Source organism: Tympanuchus pallidicinctus, unplaced genomic scaffold (genome assembly GCF_026119805.1).
Source record: "Tympanuchus pallidicinctus isolate F22 unplaced genomic scaffold, pur_lepc_1.0 scaffold14, whole genome shotgun sequence".
In the NCBI taxonomy this organism is placed as follows: Eukaryota; Metazoa; Chordata; class Aves; order Galliformes; family Phasianidae; genus Tympanuchus; species Tympanuchus pallidicinctus.
This window is the reverse complement of record NW_026294659.1, coordinates 10,819,522-10,844,260: the sequence shown is the minus strand read 5'-3', so window position 1 is coordinate 10,844,260 and position 24,739 is coordinate 10,819,522. Positions and strand designations below refer to the sequence as shown.

General features: G+C 38.3%; 1 protein-coding gene across 16 annotated transcripts in view; it reads right to left on the bottom strand.

Moving 5' to 3' along the window:
• KDM6A (lysine demethylase 6A) overlaps positions 1-24,739 on the bottom strand; it is a 148,608-nt gene that overhangs the window by 106,739 nt on the left and 17,130 nt on the right. For all 16 annotated transcript variants that reach the window (XM_052674216.1, XM_052674222.1, XM_052674221.1 and 13 more), the window contains exon 3: positions 9,363-9,471. In XM_052674216.1, coding sequence (XP_052530176.1) covers positions 9,363-9,471 — 109 coding nt within the window. The remainder of the gene's footprint in view (positions 1-9,362; positions 9,472-24,739) is intronic.

Below are 24,739 nucleotides of genomic sequence, written 5' to 3'. Positions count from 1 at the left end.
ACACGCTTCTAAAAAGAGAGGCAATCCTCATTTCAAACATGCGGATAACATGAAAGACAAATTAGAAATTAAAATATCAGAAATCTGTACATAAAATCGGTTTTGCAAGTAGTATCATTTTCAGGAGTAATAAGAAACTACAAATACAGAGAAAAAAGTTGAAAGGAATCAATATTTACTGAAACAGAGAAAGTTAAATTATGCATCTAAGCATCCACATGCCGCTTGAAATTAGCCTTAAAAATCCATTTAAAGTAACCTAGGACTACAGAATATCATAATGAGTACCCTGAAATCACTCTTAAGCAAAGAAGAATTTTGCAGACAAACTTCTGATTATGAGCTTATCAAATCTGAAAGCTCACTACTGAAATTATACCTGTGGAACTGCTAGAGGCCAAACATATAGAAACTTGTCTTTTTCCCAGTGTGCCAAACCCTTTTCTTCATTCTCAACCACATTCATAACATGACCTTGTCACCCACAGAAAATTCTCTTACAAGCAAAAAGCTGAAATCAACTGTATTCAACATCTCAAACAATACAGGACAAGCAACTCAATAGTTACTATAAAAGGGGTTCTTGGATACCTATTTTGGTCCTTCCACCCAGCATTTCATTACTTACCAAATCAATTCTAACTCGCGCTCTTCCGGACAATATCACTCTCCAAAACCAGCAATTTTATGATAGTTGCCTAAAAAATTATCCTTATGCTCAGATTCTGGTAAACCTTATAGCTAACTGAGTGGCAGACAGCATTTGGATGTCAGGGGGAAGTTCTTTACAGAGAGAGTGGTGAGGTGCCGGCACAGGCTGCCCAGAGAGGTGGTGGATGCCCCGTCCCTGGAGGTGTTCAAGGCCAGATTGGATGGGGCCCTGGGCAGCCTGGTCTGGTGTTAAATGGGGAGGTTGGTAGCCCTGCATGAGGCAGGGGGTTGGAGAGTCATGATCCTGGAGGTCCCTTCCAACCCTGGCCATTCTGTGATTCTGTGATCCTACCCTGAATAATGGGTTTTGTTTGCCCTAAAGGTATAAACAGCTTTTCAGATGAAAATAATCTATATTGCTTTACAAGAATAAAACTGTGTTTGCCTAAAATAGCTCTGAAAAGAACACTGCCTTTATACCCAAAGAATTAAAGATATTGGACAGTAAGTAACCTTATCTCCCGCGCCAGAATCAAAGCTGGCTTCAGAATTTCTTTTTCAAACCTCCGCCACCCAGTGCAAAGCTTGCCTTCCGTGAGTTCACACAGTTACATTATATTGCCTGCATCTCGTTAAAAGATTTTTACAGCCACCTCGAACCATCCACCCTGCAATATCTACACATACCAACAGAAAGATGCAATTTTTTTCCCCACAGACTTTGCTTTCTCTTGTACAACGGATGAAGGTCAAGGGACATCTCACAATCGTGACAAGGATGATTCTATTTTCTTACTCATGCTTATTTTAGATTCCTAGATTTCACACTGAGAATGAATACAAAATAGATTTTACATAATTACAGTGCATGTGGTTTCAGGATTTTTTAATCTACTTAATTGCATGAGAAAATTGTACAACTTCACAAATTACATAATTATCTCAGCATTGTGATAGCCAATCTCTCTACATACCCAGGCTCCAAATGTGTAACCTGAACAAACAAGTAAGGTGAAAATGGGAAGCAAAAAACTGCCTGGAAGACATCCCTCTACTAGCCATTTTTAGCACATTCAATCACAAATCATACAGTCACAGAAGAATGCCTCTCCCATGGTCTACTCTAACAGATATGCCTCATGATACCTCGAAATTAAGAGGCCTTTGAAGATGATGCAAACAGAACAGTTTTTAATATTTTAGTGCTAAAGTAAGGTTACATCAAACTAGATACTGACACCATCTAGTGGCACCATGCAAGGCTATTGTGACCAGCACAGATATTTGCTAAAGGCTAAACTTCAAAAAGCTAAGCCTTCTTAGATTGAACATGTACATGTCTATGGGGCTGGATGACATGCACCTGAGGGCACTAAGGGAGCTGGCTGATGTGGCTGCTGAAGCTGCTGTTCATCACATTTGAGAAGTCATGGCTGTCAGGCGAAGAGCCTGGTGACTAAAAAAGGGAAACATCACACCCAAGTGATAAAGAAAGAAAGAAAAGGAAGAGGCAGGGAACTACAGGCAGGTGAGCCTCACCTCTGTGCCTGGGAAGATCATGGAACAGATCCTCCTGGAAGATATGTCAATGCACATGAGGGATGAGCAACTGATCCAGGACAGCCAGCATGGCTTCACCAAGAGAAGGACATGCCCAACCAATCCAGTGGCCTTCTGTGATGGAGTGACAACATTGGTGAACAAAGGGAAGGCAACTTACGTCATCTACCTGGACTTCAGCAAAGCCTTTGACATGGTTCCCCACCACACCCTTATCTCTAAATTGGAGAGATGAAGACTTCAAGAGTAGACTATTTGATGGATAACGAATTGCTTGGAAGGTCACAGCCAGAGGGCTGTGGTCAATGACTCTGTCCAGGTGGAGGCCAGTGACAAGCGGTGTCCCCCAGGTGTTCATCTTGAGATCGATACTCTTTAATAATTTCATCAGTTATTAACACAAGTGATGGGATTGAGTGCACTTTCAGTAAGTTTGCTGATGACACAAAACTGAGTGGTACAGCTGATCCTGTAGAAGGAAGGGATGCCATGCAAAGGGATAAACTGAAAAGGAGGGTGCATGTGAACCAAATGAGGTTCAACAAAACAAGTACAATGTTTTGCACTTGGGTCAGCGTAATTCCACATATGTATACAGACTGGAAGAACACCCTGAGAGTAGCCCTACTGAGAAGAACATAGGGTCCTGGTTGATGAAAAACTTATTAGTCAGCATGCGCTTACAGCCCGGAAGGCCAAAGGCATCCTGGGCTGCATCAAAAGACTGGCTAGCAGAGTGAGGGGGGTGACTGTCCTCTACTCTGTCCTCAGGAGGCCCCATTTGGAGTGTTCCACTCAGGTCTGGGGCCTCCAATGAAGGAAAGGCGTGGAGCTTTTGGAGGGGGTGCACCAGAAGGCCATGAAAATTATCAGAGAGTAGCTCTCCTATTAAGATAGGTTGAAGGAATCAGGCTTGTTCAGTCTGTAGAGAAGTCTGCAGGGAGACCTCATTATGGCCTTCCAAAATTTGAAGGCAGATTACAAACCAGAGGGAAATCAACTTTTTATATGGATAGACAGTGATAGGACAAGGGGGATTGGTTCGATACTAAAGGAGGGAAGATTTAGATTAGATGTCAGGGGGAAGGTTTTTTTGCTGAGATAGTGATGATGTGCCAGAACAGGCTGCCCAGAGAGGTTGTAGATGCCTGATCTCTGGAAATGTTCAAGGCCAGGCTGGATACAGCCCAGGGCAATCTGATCCAGTACTTGATCCAGTGGCTGTCAATCCTGCTTGTGGCACAGGAGGTGGCATCTGATAATCCTTGAGGTCCTTTCCAGTCCAAGTCACTCTATAATATAACTAAGGCCTGAACAGTAAGCCTGGAAAAAAGGTTGACCTCTAGATGAATCTCACAACCCAGCATTATGTATCATCAGTATCCGATCATTAGCAAAATATGTATGATCATTAGCCAAATATGTACCTTGGACAAAACATCTCATTAGCAAGAGATGTAGTTCAGATAAAGACTTACGAGAACACATTAACCTTTCCTTGTTTAGAAGCAGAGTGTCAAGGCCTACAAACTTCCTTGGTTCCCCCTTGAGCCCTGGCCAGGCTTGAGGTGGAATCCAAAAGGAAGAATGAAAACAGATGTTTCCACCTAATTGTCACGTAAACTTGTTTATTCAACAATATAAAAACTGGACCCTTTTGTAGCAAAGTTGGAGAGCTCACCTATGAGTGAACGCACTGCATGGGACCCCAACTGCCAGGAAAGGCTCTCCAAATCCTCGCTGCAACCAGGGCTGGCTCTCTACCAAATACAAATCTGGATTGTGATAAAGTATGAAGGCAATTGGTGACGTATCTTTCTTAATCTATCACTACCCCCATAGCAATGGTTAGGTGCACTGCCTTGTTCTGTTTCATTCTTGCTGTATCATTTCACTTATTATCTCACTGCTTTGAATGGTAAACATACTACCTTAATTTGGTGTCTGACCTTTGTGCTAACCCCATCCACTGGTAAAACTACAATCCAAGGATCTATATTTGTCTATGAACAGCAGCCCTTTTCTTAAATATTTTTTGGTGGAAGTAGTAATTTTTAAACAATTTGGTTATTTGGTGTGAAAATAAGATAGAAAATTAGGTGAAGAACTGCACAAACAAACATAGGGTACAGGCATTACTTCAAATCTGACAGCATTTCCAGGAAAAAAAATAATGTTCATTAAACACGTGGGACATATTTGTAGATTATGGAAACAGCTGATTACACTGTACAAAGATTTATCCACGACAGCATTTTAATTTAGGAAGTACACTGCTAGGCTACAGAATTGAAAACATCAAAAGCTGAGGAAATTTTAAGGTTGAGACAATTATTAAATTTAAAAAAGAAAGAAAAAGAAAGAAAATATGGAAGTTCGAGCAGAGAAATGCAACTCAGGTCTTTTGTTCCAAGGCCTCAGGGAAGACACTGTTCTGCTTCCTTCAGAGATTTTTGCTGAAAGTACCAAAACACGCACGATCAAAGAAGTTTACAGCATGTCTTCCTTTTAACACAAAATGAATACAGACGCACAAATGCAATACATTTACAAAAGACAAAATACCAAGTAGTCCTCAAAGTAATGTTACTGACAAATAAACATTCGCAGCTGGAAATATAATGCTGCACCAAACTGGTGGGATGCCACTATACTATGAACATATCCAACTGTTTGCTGCACAAGAAACTAAGAACTACTAAACTTTAAAGACACAAGTTAATCATGACAAGGAGTTTGCTATTACAGAAATCTTTTAGATAATTACCTAGTTCTAGTTAAGCATATTTACTCTACAAAAGCTCTTAAAATATGGTATCAATGAAAGAACACAGTGGAACCACATGAAGCTCAGAACCCTTCAAAGAACTTATTCCACAAAATGGTTTTTAGCAACTGTTATTTCAAACACTGTCCAAAATGAAAATTTTTCAGTCAAAAAACATGGCCCAGTTATATCCTGTAATATGCATCTTCTACCACTAACAAAACACACACAAAACAAGAAACTATTTATAAAGAGCACTGTATTTCAAAAGCTTCAGAGAACATTCCTACTACTTTCTACAGGAATTCCATGTGGCAGTTTAAACTGCCTGAAATTTAACAACAGCATCCTGAAGATGAAATAAACAGCTTTAAATAGAGGTAACCTGTTTTCAGACTATTATTAATAATTACAAACAGCAAAAGAAAAAAAAACTGTAAACACACACTCACTTACTGAAACACTGACACTTCCTTCTCAGTTCAGTCAGATTCTATCCTACTTAATCTGCTTCCTAGTTCTTCTGGGATTCAACAAAAGCCAACCCAGAAGCAACCCGCACCATTCCACCTATGCCAGGAACTGCTCTCTTATGCTCATACAATCACGCTTACCATTCAATTACCTCAGAGTACAGCACAATGAAATGGTTTCTTAAAAGTTCTGGAAGTCTCACACATTAACAAGATACAAATTCCCTATAAAGCTTTAACTCTAAGAACAAACAAATGCAGGCACATTGTCGAAGCTGGGGATCATTCTTACAACAACTATACATAAGAATGGTTGGAGTGTTTAAATTCCAGGTTTAGTCTGTTTATTATTAATAAATTAGTAGGAAGTATTTTACATGCTGATTAAAATGCTCTTGAACTAATTAATATTGTCATAAAAATTACTTAGAATATTCCTTATTAGTACTTCTGACAATGCAGTCCGTATCTATAAACAATTATTCAAACTACACTGGCATAGCACATCAAAAACGTGATCACCCTTGAGTGCAGCACTACCAATTATTGCAGTGCATTATTTACTGTGTTTTTCTAACAATGATGTGAGTAATTGCACATTTTTCCCTATTATCTCATGGCTGATGCTAAAAGCGTGCTCCACGTGTGCAAGTGATAGCTGTCCTCCATGTGATAGGCAGGAACACTGCCAATATAATGAACTTTCCATAAAATAAGGAACCTCAAGGAAAACATTGATGATTTCAGAGTCCATGAACTCAAAGAGCCTTCAACTGGAATTAAAACCTCTAAAATGACCATTCACACTCTACTCCTTATGGAAACCATTCCTTAAGGAATCATCTCCAACTACTAATGCAGCATCAGTTTCCTCTAAGACCAGAAACACCCTACTTTTGGTAAAATTCCAGCTCTCTCAAGGAATGAAGCAGCAAAAAAAATATGACAGTCTTAGTTGGATGCACAATACTGCTGTGTCCAGAAGCCTACATCATCACTCATTAGCCTCCTTAGGCAAAACCTGAGGCTGAGTTTCCACACTGTGGGGCAAGCGCATCGTTTTTTTCTGCTAGATTATTTTTAGTTGGATCAGTTCCCTACACAGCTGCAAATTGAACTGTGCCAGCAGAACACAGAGAGAAGCAACAAGCAGATGGGTGATGTCACTTAAGACACAGCCAGGGAACAATGGAAGCCTCTGAAACGATCAAAGCACTGGTGAATAATTTCCTATTGGGTAGTGAAGACATCACCTTAATATTAAGTAAATAAGAACAAGTTCTCACTTGGAGGAATTAATGTTCTTGTTTCAGATACACCTGAAGCCAGTTCTCCCCAGCAATGACCAGAAAAACAAAAGCCAGACACACAAACCACCGTGTAACATATATGCTAAGCTGAATCAATCTGCCCTACTTGTCACTGTCTGGAAACCCAAGCTAGTAGCTCACAGTATTTCAAAATCTGCTAACAGTTGACACCTTCTTGCCTATAGCACCTTCTCCTAACAACAGCTGAGTAAAATCAACAGGACAACTCAATTGCAATGGCTGCAAATAAAACCTCTTCGTTAACAACAGCAATTCAAATACACTGCATTTTGGCATGACTACAAGTTGCAGTCTGACCTCAGATATAATAAAGAGAAGAAGGATGTCATCCAGTAATATCTGATGTAAACTCACAGCTTTTGTTGAAGATTAGTATTATTATTTTTACTGAAAATGAATATTAAATCTGAACTTCAGTGGATACAAATGACCCAAAACATAATGCACTTTCAAAGAACAGGTTTGATGGGTTTTCTATTAATGAAATAAAAACACATGCTAGATTTACCCAGACTTCAGCAAGACATTTGCCACCAACTTATTCCACATTCAAAGTTTGTCTGTCCCTAACTGATATTCTCTATACAATGTTAACAGGACAGTCTTTGCCTCCTGTAACAACCTGCAATAATCTGCCATGAATCTCACAAGTCCTAACTCCTACCCAGAAGCCATTGATGGTCTTTGTTGCTACAAAATAGCTGGCAATTTAAAAACAGTAACACACAGAGAGCTGTATCTAACTGAATGATCCACATTTGTCAAAATATTTGTGAGAGATCAAATCAGAAGAAAACAACGTGAAGCTTTCAACAGACCTCTATCAACCCAGAACTGCTTCATCTTGAGCACGTTTTCTACTTTTGCAATCAATTAACAATTTTGATCTACTTTGTGCAAACTACACTGCCAATGTTTTTACACAAAGGATGCTATGCTTTTAATAAAGACATACCCTCCTTCACTATATGCACAAGTGCATACATTTGAAGGTAGTTAATGAAACGAATAGGCATCCAAGGGAAAAATATATATACGTTTGTCAGGACCTGTTAGGTCAGGGCTTGAACTGATGACTGGACAACTGGTGAAGGGATTGTGACTGGCCCAGGAAAACACATGCCATTGTGTGCACATGGTGCTCCCCATCTGACCAGAAGGGGTGGATCCAGGGTAGAGCCACTCTGGGCTCATATAAAGGCCAGCACTGAAGGGAGAGCATCTCAGGGATCTAAGCTGCTTCCCAGCAGTGAGTGCTGGAGAGCCCTTCACCAGTTGGCTGAGTTCTGTTCTTCCTGTATGTGACTGTTGGCCTACTTGGGAATACTTTGCCTGGTATTGCCAAGAACCTGTCAGAAGTAATTTCACTTCTTCATGAGCAGAACAACATTAGTCATGCTGCTTTTAAGCAATTACATCCTTCATCATCTTCTCCACAACTTTATCCAAGGCTAATTCCATCCTAGACACCTTGCAGTTCTGAAGACCACCCTGCTTCAGCATTTCATGCTTCTGGAACTTCTCAGGACTTTAAAAATGGATGTTATACATATCGGTACAATCTAAACATGTCTGAATTGCCTGTACTTCTCAGATCCCAAGCATTTACAAAATTAACCATAATTGCAGTTAGTATGTTAATAATTAAGAGTAACAGAATGAAATAAAACTTATTCACACTTTATTATGCAATGCACTTCTATACTCTCCACAATCACTGGAAGGTTGGCAGCGATCAGACATTGAGCTGATATGCAGCCTGGAATGAACACACAATAGCACAACCTGAAGATCTTGCCCTTATATCTCAGTCAGCAACACAGCAGGTTATACTCTGCAATCATCAGCACGACCATAAAAGCAGCCTACTGACCTCCATGCAATGAAGAGCGTTTATAAATTTCTATGAGCACTGGCTGAAATAATGGCTTAAAAAAACCAAACACTTTTTAATAATTGGAAAGCCTGATGAAATAGACCTAAGAAACCAACACCTACCCCAAATAAAATCACAGTTCCATACTCCCACTCAGTATTTAAAACAGAACATGAAACACACATTAAATGCCATCTTTTTCTCTTCAATTAGCATTTTTCAGCCTTGTATGATCTACTGAGACAATTTGAAACAAACACGAAAGCACAAACCCCGTCTAAGGCACTCATTCTACACAACTGTGCCTCTTGAAACTGTTAGCTTCTGAAGTTTCCGAGTTTCCCATTTCAATTAAGAACCCTTTCAAGGCACAGGTTCAACTCTATATGGTCACGTAGTAGACCAGAAAAATGAAACAAGCAGTGTGGCACTACTATATAAACTAAATAAACTTCATATTCATATCTGAACCAGAAGTGTATTGTGCTTTTTTTTTTTTTTCTTTCCCCAATTAGAATTCAATTTAGAAATGGCTAGTAAGTTAAAATACAACTGTGTTTTTCATCAGTCTTACTATGCTACAGGCTTTGAAATATAGTACAAGCCATGAAAACAGTGAATTACCCAAATGTTTTGTATTCTATTGTATCAGCCAATATTGGAAATGCTAATAAATAGATAAGTAAATAAACAAACCACCTTACCTTTTGGATAATCTTCCAATAAGAGGTTGAAGTGACCTAACTGACAAAAGAAATCAGACTCGACCTTTCCTTCAGCTTTCAAAATTAGCGATTCATAGCAGCGAACAGCCTGAGAAAAAGAAATAAAAGGTTGTCAAAATCTTGTATTTAACTAAAGCAAATAGTACATTTTCTGAGCAATAACGCATCTTGTTGCTCTCCAATGGAAGAAGCCCATCATCTAAATAACTTGCAGTTAGCATTGTTTATCAAACATAAGATGTAGCATTTAAGACAGAGCAGTTTCAGAAATTCAAATCTTCTAATGCGCACCAACAGCAAACAAGTAACTGAAGATCTGTCAACTTCAGAAACGTTTGCTCTCCCAAACATGAATTTCCATACCCTGAAAGTCATTGAAAATAAAATAATCAGTCATTTTATTCTCATTGCTTTTGACTTTTATTCCTAAAGGAATCACTTTTCATCATCCTAAGCATTTAACGAGTTTTTGCTAAACTGAACAACACAGCACCTCTACGTGTTTTCTTGGACAATTCACGTAGTCTAGCATGCGTTTTCAAAGACCTGACTCTTCACATACCGCTGTCATGTCGTAAAACGCACTGTTTACTACCTTCCATTTACTACATAGTCACTTCAGACTAAGTATCACTGAAGTTAGAAACCCTGAATCCAACAGAAAAGAATTTTGAGAAGTGGTCCTACAAATTTCTAAGCAGCACTCACAAAATATGTTCTGCCCAGCAAAGATAGACTTTTATAAAACTATTATCTTCTATTCATCACAACAGTCATGATCTTTGACCTCTCCTACTCTTACCTCATGACCCCACTGACAGGTTGGGAAAAGATAAATTCTTTCAACTTCTTGAACTTCCCATCAGTTTCTTGATTTTGAACATGCTAGCCATTAAGGTGAAGTAGCTGAACAAACTGAAATGGGTGGGATGAAGTGAGTGAAGGTCCTTTGCACCGACAACCTTCAAAGCTCTCAAAAACTTGTCAGAATTCCAGTGAATTCCAACTCCAGTTGGCTAATCCCAACTTTCCACCAACTCATGGCTTAAACATACTTCCAGTGCAGCTGCCGTGATGAACTGCTTGATTTTAATATACTACCACAATCAAGAGACTTTAATATTTAACATGAAATGGCAACTTAAGTCATCTTATTAAAACTGTAAGTAACTGGGGGACAGCAGGAAGACAGAGGCAGCACGCCAAATATCCCTGCAGTAGTCCAACTAGTAAATCATTCCGACCATATCTGTGATTTACTTCATTAAAAACTTGTATTAATACTCAAAATGACAAATTCCAACAGCATGAAAAGGAAATACTGTCAAATAGTTAAGAAAACACCGGTTCATATTTTTCATTAATGCTGCAAATTCTGCCTTACCAAAGTGATCTAAAAAGACTGATTTTGTTGACGATTCATCAGAGGTACTGATCCTTTAATTTTACTCCCACCACTAAAAATACCTACTGAAGTCAGCCAACTCTCAGTCTAAAGAAAATTATCCCTAGAATCCAAACCAAGGCATACAAGCTTGAATTGAATTTCTTAAAATTATTACATGTTTGAGTCAATTCTCAGCATTCAGGTTTATCCACTGAACCATCTGCAATTGCAGTTATATTTAATCTTCGGGGTTTTGTGCCTCAATTTCTCTCCCCACTTTTTGGTCTTATCTCTGGATTTGTGCAAATCTAACACAATTATTGCTGCTGCCTCTAACGCTACTGTCACAATTACAATTTGTAGATAGGACTTCCATTTTCTGACGATAGGCCATAGCTGCGGTAGTCGCTGAAGAGAATACTCACACTTTGACATTTTCTGAAACAAACGTTTTGTCTTTATAATTCAGTCACTGCACAGAGCATAAAGAAGCCACTACCACAACTGTCAATGTACAAGATTTATTGGAGAAGAATTTGGAGAGAGTTTATTTCTTTAACTACTGGTATTTTAGGGGAATTTAACTTTGTGAACAAATATAACAGGATTTTTCCATACAGCATCTTCAAGGAAATTATAAACACATTCACTTTAACAACTAGGCATCCAGGGACCCTTAACACTCTCCCTGCCCCTTCTCAAATAAACGCACATTAGAAGATGCACGAGAAGCTTCTGAAACATTATATAAAGTAGGGATACCAAAAGCTGTGTCCGTGCCTTTCACAGAACTCTGCCCAGCCCTCAGCGAGGCAGGTTTGTCCTGTCTTAAAACATGCTCTGAAAATACAGCTCAAGCATCTTACTGACCCTGCTGTCAGCAGAAGGAAAGGCACAGAACACCAAAGCTACGAAACAGAACTTCCTCTTGAAGTAACAGTTAACTGCTGGAGCAATCTAGCTATGCCATCAAGCACACAGCCTCAGCTGATCTCTAACCGACAAGCAACATTGCCAGGAAAACAACTACACTTAAGTGCACTCATATTGGGGCTGGTTATTTCATATGAATTTTCAACTTTCTTCTAGCACATTCTCACCAAATGAAACAAAAAACCAAAAGCAAGAGCACCCTTTGCTCTCCATCCCTGGTGGAACACCTGAGCCAAGAGGAGTCACCATACAAATGGATTTACTCAGTTTCAGTCCTGGCTGAGAAACCTTCTTGCTGATCAAACCCACCTGAAATCACTTTTAGAAATAACAAGTATCTACCAGCACAGATAATAAATTATTTGTTAGCTGAATTAACAGATTCAGCAAGAGATTAAAGCATTTTCAAATGGGGAGGTCACAACTATATGCATCCACATATGGCTTCTTTGAATGAGTAATCTAAAGATCTCATTTCAGTGGCTCTGAACTATAAAGGTCAGCTACGACACCACTTGTGCAACGAATTTAAATCATTCTGGTACACTGAGAATCCTGCAGAAGTTGTAAATAAGATAAATAAAAACAGAACCCAGATTCCTAAGTATTGTTATAAATCAATACAATGTGGAGGAAATAAGCATACTCAATGAAACCAGCCTTGAAGACCACTAGTTTTGACAAACTAACAAGAGAGAGAAAGACTGTGAAATTATAAGGAAGATTGCTACACAGCATCGTATGCTTCCTTCCATTTGTTCAAGGCTGCGTGAAGAGAAAAGGGAAACCTGAAGAATTTAAGAACATGGCAAAATCATCACCTGCAGCTGCTTTGCAGTATGGCTGTCTGAGCAGAAGCAGGAAACAAATTCAGGAATGGCTTCAGGAAAAGAAGCTATGGTTTGAGATGGAAAAATATATATATATATATATATATATTTATATAATATAATTTATATAATATAATATATCTATATTTATATATAGATACATATAAACAATAATGCCCACACGATATGCCAGCTGCCTGATTAAAAGCAAACCTAAGCCACACACATGGCCAACACTTCTAACAAGATGGTTATGAAACAACTTTTATGACATCAGAGCCCATTACTGTGGAAATTCTGATTCCACAAATTCAACAATCATTTCCTAGGGCAAGATTAAATACAATTTAGATACAACACATACTTCTACGTATTTATCAACTGGGAAAATGCTTGCATAACATTCCTATTGTTTAGGAGAGAAAAAATTCTCAGCACTTTACAAAAAACAAAAAAAATCCCACCACCAAAAAAACCACACCACTACCAAATCCCTGTATGCTCACTACTTATTACTTCAAAGGGGAAGGAACTGGATTCACTTTTTCCCTCTTTTGTGAGATCTTTTCATTACATTTCTGCAGAGTACTGTTTTTTTCCCCCACTGAACAAAAAAATAACTCAATAAAGCAAATGCCTACTTTGACTATTAAGAACATGATTCCTTTTCATGAAGAAAAGCCTCTAGATTTGGGAGTATTCTGTAAGAAAAAAAAAAAACAATCCAACAGATAAGACCAGAATTTGAGGTATGATACACAGGAGTCACTGATAACATCTTACAGTTCTACTTCATAAAGGAGAAGGTAGGGAATGTTATCTCTGTTTCATCTATTACAAAACAACAACAACAAAAAATTTTACTACTTTTGGTTGTAATAATTTGTATTCAAACACTATTGAACATTTTTTAAGGGAAAAAACTTAGCACAGCTTTTCTGAACAGCTTATAAAGAAAACAATGTCTTAGGAGGAAGTTTTTCACACAGAGGTGGTGAGGCACTGGAACAAGTTGCCCAAGGAGGCTGTGGATGCCCCATCCCTGGAGGCATTCAAGGCCAGGCTGGATGTGGCTCTGGGCAGCCTGGTCTGCTGGTTGGTGACCCTGCACATAGCAGGGGGTTGGAACTACGTGATCTTTTTGAGGTCCTTTTCAACCCAGGCCATTGTACGTACATTCTTTCTCACTCTTGCAAGCATCACTGACCAAGACAAAAGCAGCAGGAGTATATGGCTAAACATAGCTACTTATTTTTAATTTTTCAATATATTAATGGTATGAAAATGCAAGAATGCACTGACGCAGAAGATTTTTACTCAAAATAGAAAAAGACAAAGACAGAACCACAGAAAGCCGAAAACTAAATTAACTGTTCAAGAAAAAGCAGACAACAGTGTAAAATGCCAGATTCAAACCCTGAGATGTTCCTAGAGCCTTAAAGAACACATTAAAGTACAAAACACTGTTGTAAATGTGCATTAAAAAAACAAGTCAGTTGCTTCTTCTTTCTAAATGTATTCTGAATGATCTGAACATATTGGCTTTGCATGCAGCTAACAAGAACTGCAAGCAAGAAGGAAATTTCAGGTGGAAAAAAAAAAAAACAAAACAGGAGACACCAGCACACTCTTCACAAATGGAACACTAAACATAGAAATAAAATGTTAACTAACTCCTAAGGGATATTTTACTCTTCCAGAAAAGAAAATAATTATATAGATAGTGCTGGATACTGAAGTGATAATTATACAATCTCTCTGACCAGCCAGTCCAAGGGACACCTGCAGACCAGGAAAGCAGAAGTCCATGTACATCCCAGGCCCATTCTCCCCCCTTCAGCATCAAAAGCAGATGCTTTCAACGCCTGCTCTTCCATTCCTTCCTCCATGCCACAACTGACTGAAATGCATGTTATTTTCAAACAATGATGATAGATATCATCCTAAGAGCCTCTTGATTTGGCTCTAGCTCCTGCTCAGCAGCAACACAAGTCTGATCAAGGCTACTTTAGCACAAGCAAAGAGAAAAAAGGCCCCAATTCTTTACAACTGCTTTTTCTCCTATCAGCAACTGGCTAGATAAACACCAACTCCTGGGCTACAGATGACTTAAAAGAACATTTCATATACATCTACAAAGAAAAGCATACAATTCATATTTGATGAAAGGTAACCTACATTAATTCAACATATCCTTCAGTAAGGCTCTCTTTTTCCATATGGATAGCACAATACTCTTTCTTAGCCTCCCTTACTTGCTTAGTATCAACTCCCAACAGAGCTTTCAGGACTTCTTTATATACTCACTGAGAAGCTCATATTGTGTTATAAATAAAGTTTCTCTCTCATCCTAACACAAGTGAGCTCTCTCCTTGTATTTCAAATGCAGGCTGTATTATATAACAACCTCTGCATGGCTTTTAAGCTCAGCACGCCGGGCACAAACATGCTCATGCCCAAATCAGTCTAGGCTTCAAGGAGAAAAAAATACTTACTGAGGTCTCTGGTAATTTTGATTGTTTTTTGCAAAAATATCTATAATATATTTGAATGTCAACTCTGATCTACTAACAATACTAAGATCATTTCAAGTCCTTATCATTTCAGGGACAGTAAGCAGTTTACAGCAGTGGAAACTGATCCTCCCCATGCACGGTTTTTCTACAGATGTATCATCAGCTTTAGCCAATTCATTTTCCCCTGACTATTGCTCCACAAAATTGTACATGAGAATAAACACTGCAAGCAAGAAAGAAGAACAAGCAGTTACATGTTAGCATAACTCAATGGAACCACTGCTGCAGTGGCTTTTCAATGGTAAACTATCATTTGAGAGAAAAAAAATACTTGTTGTCAGTTTTATATAGAAGTAGAAGAGAAAGCTGAAGAAGCAAAGCAGCAGAACTAAGGTCAGGGCTGCTGAATATAAAGTCAAAATTAACACAAACTATTTGAAAGACGAACGTCACAAACAAGAAAAAACATTGGAGTGAAAGCAGCACACTATCACCATTAGAAACAAACAGTACAATTTTAAAACAGCAATTTAAAAACCTAGTGCAGGAAATAACATCACCAAAACAGCTCTACAGTCTGAGGGAGAAAGCAGACAGGAGTAATCGAGAGAGTTCTTCCTGAAGCCATTTATCACCATTTATCAGAAGTGGGGGACAATAATTCATTAAAAGCACAGAATTGCAGAGAAGCTTACAAACAAGCAAGCATACATTCAAATGACAAATGCAGAAGAGTGACATTTTAGCAGGGGGTGGAGAAAAACAAAAACACAAAGGTGCCATCACTGAATCAACAACACTTGGTACTAATGCTAAGATTCTGAGTCCTTCCTGTCACCAGCATAAACTCCATAATGAAGGCTTCTTACAGAAACACAGGAAGCTTGCTGGTTTGCAGCTGACACTGTCCATAATAAAAGTGCATTTTAATGAAAAATTACTGACTGGAGTTGATGTTCAGGATAAACTTCAAGATCCAAAACCATTTCATTCCACTGTATTTACAAAAACTCTTGCAAATATATAAATATATGTATGTATGAATGTACACACACACTGCACAGGAAATTAAAACAGATTTTCAACAACCACTGAACAGAATGTTCTCTACTCTGTCCTTGGAAAACATTTCACGATCTGGAAACCCAAGAGATATGACAAGTATTGTATGGAATTTCATCGTTCCAAACCCTGCATTCTACTTTTTTTTACTGATGCGTGGATTCTCAATTTTATTTAAGCAGGCACTAGATTTTCTGTGGGCAATTCAAATGACTGATTTTTATCAGCATATAGGCAGGTTTTTAAATATAATTACCATAATAATATAGTTTCCATAATAACTATCTTTTGAGTAAGATTTAGCACCTTAATTTAGCAATTGCTCTAAAGCTAATTGATTATTTTACTACACAAACTTTTAAACTACTCCATCTGATTGTGTGCTAGCAATTCTTAACTATACCAAATAGCACAGCACAACTGAGGGGCACGGGCACGATTCTTCCAAACATTTAACATTTAATAAGAGACAGTTATCTCTGATAGACTAACTTATTCTTTCTGAAAAATCTTACATCGGTCGTATCCAAGAGGATAAATTTTCCTGTATAGACTTTAGTAATATTTTACATTATTATTTCAACTAAATTAGATGTCTGTGTTACTAGTTTCACTGTATAAATAAAATGTTGGAAATACAATTAAATCTACATAGCAGAGGGAGGAGGAGGGGGAAAAAAAATCAATGAAAACCAGACAGCATTAGTAACTGCCTGCTTTGCTTAAGGAAAAAAAAGTTAAGATTTCAGCTGTTATTCATGCAAAAAAACTGATCTGGTGGTCAAGTCTTGGGAAATGCAACAGTAACTATCAGCTACCATGAACAAAAGCAGAAAAGAAAGAAATGAATAAAGCAGCCTGGAGGAAAAAAAAAAAAAAAAAAAAGTAATAATAGTGTTAAAAATATAAAAAACACACATATGCAGAAGAAATTTTCTACCAAGATTCTGATGTAACACACGTGAAAATATTTGGCTTCAAATCGAACAGAATTTGTCAGTGCTGTTTTCTAAATGCAAAGTAATACGGGGGAGCAACAACTATTAAAAAACTCCACCAAATGCTGTTAAAATTGCACAGTTAGAATTTCAGGCCCAAAAGGATTTGGGGCCTGAAGAGGTGTTCTTAGGTGCAGAGGTGGTTCAACTTTCAGAAATAAATATTACTGGTATGAAATAAGTATGAAATATTTTCATACTTATGTATGAAAACACAAGGAAAAGAAGATTTCTTTTAAAACAGATAGAGATGAAGCTGTCTATGAAGAATGTTAATAGGTAGGAAGTATGAAATTTTCAGCATCACAGGAGATACTAATTTGGTAACACGTACTGTAAGACACAAAGGACAAAAATTCTGTAAAGGGAAGGAACATTTTCAAATACTGGAATGTTATTTCCAGGATTCTCAGAATGCTGGCACCTTTCAAATTGACACAGCTATCATACTAAGAACGGCTCCCCACAAACGTCTTCTATCTTATCACTGCAATCTCAAACAAGGGTATCACACAATGTACCTTTTCCACAGCCACTCATATACACTCCTCTGCTGGCTGATTAATTATGCTTAGACAATGGGAAACCCATTCAACCCTAAAGCCAGCAACACCGGAATATAATCAAATGTGCATGAAAAATAGCTTACATACAAAAATATTTTGGGCAAGAACTTTATGCCCAGTGCCCTTGAAAAGCACCACAGTAATTCCCATTAAGAGCTGAAGCCCTTCATAGTTAACACATGCAAATTCCCAGCCTTATCCCAAAGCTTCCCCACTTTCACGTGGTATTCCGAAGCAAGGACAATTACAGTGAGGAAATGAGAGGAATACAATCCTCCCGATGCAGTCACACAACTAACCAGCAGTACCACTACTGAACAGCAAGGCTGGTGAGCCACATTCAAGGAAAGAAATAAGGCCTGCCTGTACAACACAGCGATAGCGAGTGTGGGGGGAGCGCTCACACAGATTCCAGGGTGATGACAATACACTCAAGTATTTCTCAGGAACTTGCCAACACAGTCCTCTGAGAAGAATGGTGTTGTTAGCTTTGTACTGCATCTTCACAGGCAACACATCCCAAAGAATTCACTAACTGTGGGGTAACTAGCCGTACTGGCTGTCAACTGACACTGCTTTCATTAACTTTCAGCTGAACTTGGATACAAGACCTCCTTCTGGAACATGTTTCCCCAACCCTACCTGATCTGCTGATAAAGAGACGGATATTGACCAAGACTAAGTGAAAAAACATGCGTGTATCAACATTCACATTGCTTCTCCACGTATCCGTGTGCTTCTAGAGATGCTATTAAGTAAGAAAGCAAAGGCTGTTCTAAAGGATACCGCTCTTAGTAACCACAGCAGCTCAGAATTCTACTGGCAATAGATTAAAAAGGCCAACATACAAAAACATATGTATAGAAAAAAAAAAAATCTCAAATTCCTTTTCGCTCCTCACTCCCCCCAAAAAATTACAAACATTCAGTATGACCATTCATCTAGGATATGAAAGACTAAAATTCGGGATTTTCTCTAAATTAAAGCAAAGATTTTAATTACAGTGGCCAATACTCAGCATGTGCCTTAAATATCTGATTGCAGAGACAACTTCCTCACCTCTCGGCCAGAAGTCACCACAACGATTTATAGTAGAAGTGAAGATGAACAACAAAGGCTGAGCTCTTAGTTATACACAGGGAACTCAATTCTACCTAAAATTTCCCAACTCACAAGCACAGTATAACGCTGTGAAGACAAGGTGGATTTTGTGATTAATTACATATATACATACATATGCACACACACATATGTATGTAAGTGGACAAAGAGGAATGCAATTCATTACAGAAAAGCCCTGAGGAATTAGAGGCCATCTCACTATCCACTTTGGCTGAATGCTAATAAATTTAGCCTGTATTGTAATTTCTAATCAACTCCACCACACCACTATTTTTTCCAAGAATTATTTGCAAATTCTCTTTTCTATCATGTCCAGCTGCATAAGGTACAATGTCCCCTTTGTGTTGGACTTAACCTGGACAACTTAATGCATAATATTCCAGTACCTGTGGTCAAGAAGCCACCAGTTCAAACTATATACAGAATTCCTTGTCTTTGAGTGCTCTTCCACGGTCAGTTACATTTAACTCTTCAGTAGATAAATCTAACTTAAAAAAAAAAAAAAAATACTAGGAGACAAAAACTTAAACCTCAGACAACAGTCAACTACAGGGTTTTTTTCATAAATTTATCCTAACATATATCCAATTCTCTGAACCAGCCAAGGTTCTCCAAAAAAATAAAATTACTTACTGGAGCTTATACGCAGTTTACTGCTTGTATTGTTTTTAGTATATTTGCCAGTCCCAAGCTGCATGGCAAACAGGTATTTTTAGAAGCTGATTATTAGCTATTTGTAGATTTAAAAAAAATATACAAATATGCACAAGGCAAGTAGAATTCTACTGTACAGAAACCCAAGGTTTACTTTGGCATTTACGGTGCATTGTATCTACACTGACTTTCAGCATCCTGAGCACCAAAAACACTTGTCTCTCAGAACTGGGGAGAAAATTCAAATTCTCTGAGTGATAATCTAACTACTGCAAAGCATTTCATAAACCCACAGAAATGTGAGCTCCATCATCAGAGATTGGAAATAGGACAAAGTATTCCAAAAGAACAGATGCACAGTTTGGCATTTAATGTCAGGAAGTCCACAAGCTATTACTACCACTCATAAACCAGTGTGCTTATGTCATTTGTTCGTCAAATACCTTTGAAGATCTCCTAACATTACTGTAGGGTTTGCATTTAAAATGAAATGACAGAAGTCAACAACATGAATTTCAAACATCTATTGATACATGTCTCCTCTTGATGGATGTACTGTATTCAACTGGATTTACTCCACAAAAGGTGAGGTGTTTGGTAAGTAAAGCAGCTGACTCTTCAACTGAAGCTGTAATGACTCAGGCCTTTATTTGGAGAAGAACCAATTCCATCATTGTTCACAGTGGCAGACATCATTAATTTCAAGTACATGTTACTGCAACAAATCTCAGAAAGACCTTCATCAATTAGTTTCCAAAATGCAAGCAGACTGAGACTGCAAAACCACCATTATGTGACCCAGGGCATAAGGCTACTCAGGGAAGGACTCACTGGCCTGAGCACAGATGATCTTTACATTGTCAGAAAACACACTGGTGAGAACTGCAGTTAACAAAAACACTCCTTAATTGAAGAAAAGGTCCACTACATGGAAGACTGGACTTTTTCCAGTATTTGACCCAAAGAATGGAACACATAATCATTGAAAGAGTATGACATCTACCCTGGATATGCAGAAAGGTGCACACATTTAAAACTGCCTTTATTAAAAAGCTGAAAGTCACCATATACTGTAAAAAAAAAATCCCAGTTAAAACAATTTGTGAAGGAGTTGTTCCCTAGACAGGTAACGTGGAAAAGAGTAAAACCAAACAAGTATTTACAAACCAAGCATGACAATATCCAGCACAGAGTAAAACTCTAAAGATTGTGCTGGGCACAACTGAAGAAGCGGCGAAAAAAAGCTCGGGCAGAATACAGGATAGCAGAAGTGCGTAAGGGAGAACTCGTGAGTGGCAGTGAGATAAAACCTTAGAGCAATGACAGGGAAGAGAAGCAGATAGTTCACCACTTGCTCACAGCAGAACTGAACATCACCACTTTCTGCACTACCTATCACCTCATTCCTGCTCCACCTGGCAGCAGCAGTCTTCCTGTTATACATCACTTCTCCATGGATCACTTCAATCGTGCCAGTCGCTTAAAGAACAGGTAATTAGCTCTCTGCTGTGAATGTGCAGGGAGAATGAAAAATAAAGGTTACCGAGTCTGAGAACATTCGAAAAATTTAAAATACATCAAATCAAAATTATAACTCTCAAGTTAAAATAAAAGGCAAAGGATAATATGCAAGTCAGTCCCAAGTGTCAGTCTTTTTAGTTCCTTCACTTAAGGACATCAACTGTAGACAAAAGACTCATTTTGCACAGTTGTCTGAAGTAACAGCTTTATTTATATCTAAATAAAGCAAAAACTACCACTCAGGACACCTATGGCCAATCTTATGCAAGCAACAGTACGTTGTGTAATCTTCACACCCAGGTTTGAGAACGTGACTAACACGTGCACATGAGAAATTATTTACGTTGTCTATAGGTGACAGGTGGAGAACTGGCATCTTAGGAGGTGCATGTGGCTACACCATGTTATGAATGTGGCTCACAGGGGCAAAAAACTGCTAACTAGTGAAGCCTCTGCAGTTCTGCAGTGCACAGAAAGGCTACAGCTGTCCTCAGCCTCTTGGCCAATTAGCACTGAATAAATGGAGAAGAAGCTGCTCTCCTGGCTGGAGCAATCAGAGCCAAGCAGCAACAGCGATGGTGGGGGCAACCAGGAGAGCTGCCTTCTTAACTCTGGGTCCATCCCTTCCATGAGCCAAGCAGGTGAAAGAGCTCTGTAAAGTCTTTGACAGCAGGAGACAGGGAGGCCCAGGTCTGAAGAGAAAGTGTGAGTCAGAGACACTGAGCCTCAAAAGAAGGTGACAAATACTCCTAGAATCAGAGCAGAAAAAAGGGAAAACACATTCACAAATTACAAGCTGCAGGTATAAGATTCCAAATTTTTATTGCTCTCTTCAAAGGCAAGCCATACAGAACTGATTCTTAATTTATGGTATGTAGAACAAGAAAAAAATTAAGAAACCTTTTTTCTTTTTTTGCTAGACACTTAAACTGAAAGTATTTGTGAAATATTAAAATCAAGTACTGTTAAAATTTGACAGCACCTGTTCATTTTATTTCCCCGCTCCCAGCTGTAAAGATTTGGCAGCCCACTTGATGCTAGGCCCTCTCACGCTCAGGTAAATTAAAAGGAGCAGAACCTCAACCGCATTGTCCTTACTGCCCTAATATTAACAGTACAGCCAAGCTGCTGCACATGAGACCACAAGGTGCAGCAGGCCTAAGTACATTTGTCAAAGTTTATTCATTCTGTGTAATAATGGAATGGGATTTGAGATGACAGTTTCTGAAACAGCTTCCTGTGCTTTGTTTCATATAGAGTCCAAAATGCTTTCATTTTTTCTGTGGATCAGATGCAACTCTACTTAAAATCCACTTTCACAGGTATTTTATCGTGTTCAGGAAACACGAAATACAACACAGTATTACAGAACTTTACCTCTGAAGTACACTGATTGGTGGCAGTCTATCAATATCTTCATATTTACAGAGACACCATATTGGCTTCGGACTGAATTTACAGTATTACTTTTGGTCTGTCAACTATAAATGAGGTGAGGATGGTACAACTTGAAAATACACTTATGAGAATGCCACAGCTGCAATTTGCAAAGGCAGAACTAGGAGGCATGCAGCAGTACTTTATACATCCACAGAAGACAGTGAACTCCTCAGAAAGCTTGTTAAAACTACTTTGACAAGTCAAGTATGTTAATTATTGGATTTAATGCAACAAAGCAAAACGAGTATATGCTGCCAACATAAGACAGATGAAAGAAAGCATACACAATTCTAAAATCAACAGATGATAAATTTCCCGACAGTGATAAAATGAGGTCACTGTGTTAAGTCTGACCAGTAGTGTGCCCAGCCCAACGTCCTGTCTCCAGATTCATTTCAACAGAATGTGGATTAAAACATAAGAAAAGGTGAGCACAGCCTTCCCATGAACACACATTCTTGTAAGAGAAACAAAAGGAAAAATGTTGCATATAACAGCATTTTATTAATACTTTCACAGACTGTAGAGCATAAATTAGTTCCGAAACTTCCTGAGCACAGGTATTAATTGATTTTCCTCCCACTAATTTGTTCCACTACTTCTTAAACCGTGTTAAATCATTTAACATTAACAACACACTGTCACAACTAGTTCCACAGATTAACTGCAAGCAACTGTCTTCCATTTGTTGAATTTGCTTCCTTGTAGCTTCAGTTGCTGCTCTCCAAGTACAAGAGATGGGGAACAACCCCATGTAAAGGCAGAAATATTAACAACACCTTGGCAGCTCTGACCTACAGCATTCTATGTGATTTCTCCATGTTAAAAAATATAAATACATCCAGATGCAAAGATAAGAGGAAAGACGTTTCTCTCTTGAAAAAGGAAGCCAAAACAGCTCAAGTTACTTAGGTTAACAAATCCAAAACTAGCACAACTCTTTTCTGCAAGTACCAACATGACAAACATCTGAGAAAGAGGAGACCTATTTCAGCCTAGCAGCAGTGCTGACAAACTAACGAGTATAAATTCAAACTGAAAATTAAAAAAGGATTCTGAGAATTAGAAAATTAGGATTTTCTTGTCATTTACATAACAACAGTAAAGGCAAAGGAACAGTTTCACTATTAAGACTGTGAGATTTCATAAATATAACAAGATCTATGACATAACTGCCTGCAACAAGATGGGATAGGCTTCGTAAACAGCTGGAAATTCTCACGTAAACCTATGTATTTTGTGTTCTCTCTAGAAGACTCTGCACAGGATTTCTGAAAACAATTTCTATGAGTGCAACAGACCAATACCAATTACTTACTATAAAGAGCTAAACTGAAACAAGGGACTTATGCCCTTGAGGCTCTTTTGGATGAGAGTATTTGGGAAAGCCTGGGAAAGAATGATCTAACATCTTAAGATTTCAAATAATCCAGAAAGGAGGCAACCACATTTTCTGAAAGCGCAGAGTGCAACTACAGACCCAAAACTACAGACAATATTTGAAATCTGGCCAGCCTCAGATATAAATACATGTGGGATTCAATATTTTCAGTTAACGAAGGAATGCAATTTTTAGCAGATATATCTAGTTTATTAAGAACTAAGCTCACCTAGTTTGTTTTTTCATTTTGGCATTACTCTAGCAAGATGGGTACTAACACTGCAGGTACTTTAATTTCAGCTAAATATAACTGAAGCTTCCCATCCTCATACAAACTGCATTTCTGTACACAAAGGTAACCACCCTTCAAAACCCATTTGTATAATAAATTTCTCCTAGACTTGAAGACAAGTTTTCATTTGGCAACTCCCAAAAAAGAAAAGTGATGGCGTAAAAAGGAAGAACATTTACAGAAAGTTGGCAGCATCACACATTCTGTGATACGCTTCCAAAACTTTATGTAGAAAATAAAAAGTTCTTGAAGCAAAAATTGAACAGCTATTCCTAACTTTCTAATAAGTCAAAAAAAACCACTTAAATAGAGAGAAAAAAAATAATAATAATAAAAAAAAGAGACTGGATATCCCTTTACAAATACCTTCAGATGTCTCATGCCCAGCATGTGCTGCCACCCAAAGCACGGTACCAAATAAGCAAACAGCTTTCTGATCTCGAGAGCTAGAAATAACGTGCGACAAGTAAAGCAGGCATTCAGCATTCAGAAATCAGAGCAGTTACATCAGCAAAGGGTATTTTTAAAGGTTTTGTTACGTTCAACTGCCTTCTCAAGTTTTCTGAAAGTGCTCCAAGTAACTGTTCACAGCATTTTTCTCCCAAAAGACATCCCCATCAGCATTCAAATGGGCAGGAGAAAGGAGTCTGCTTT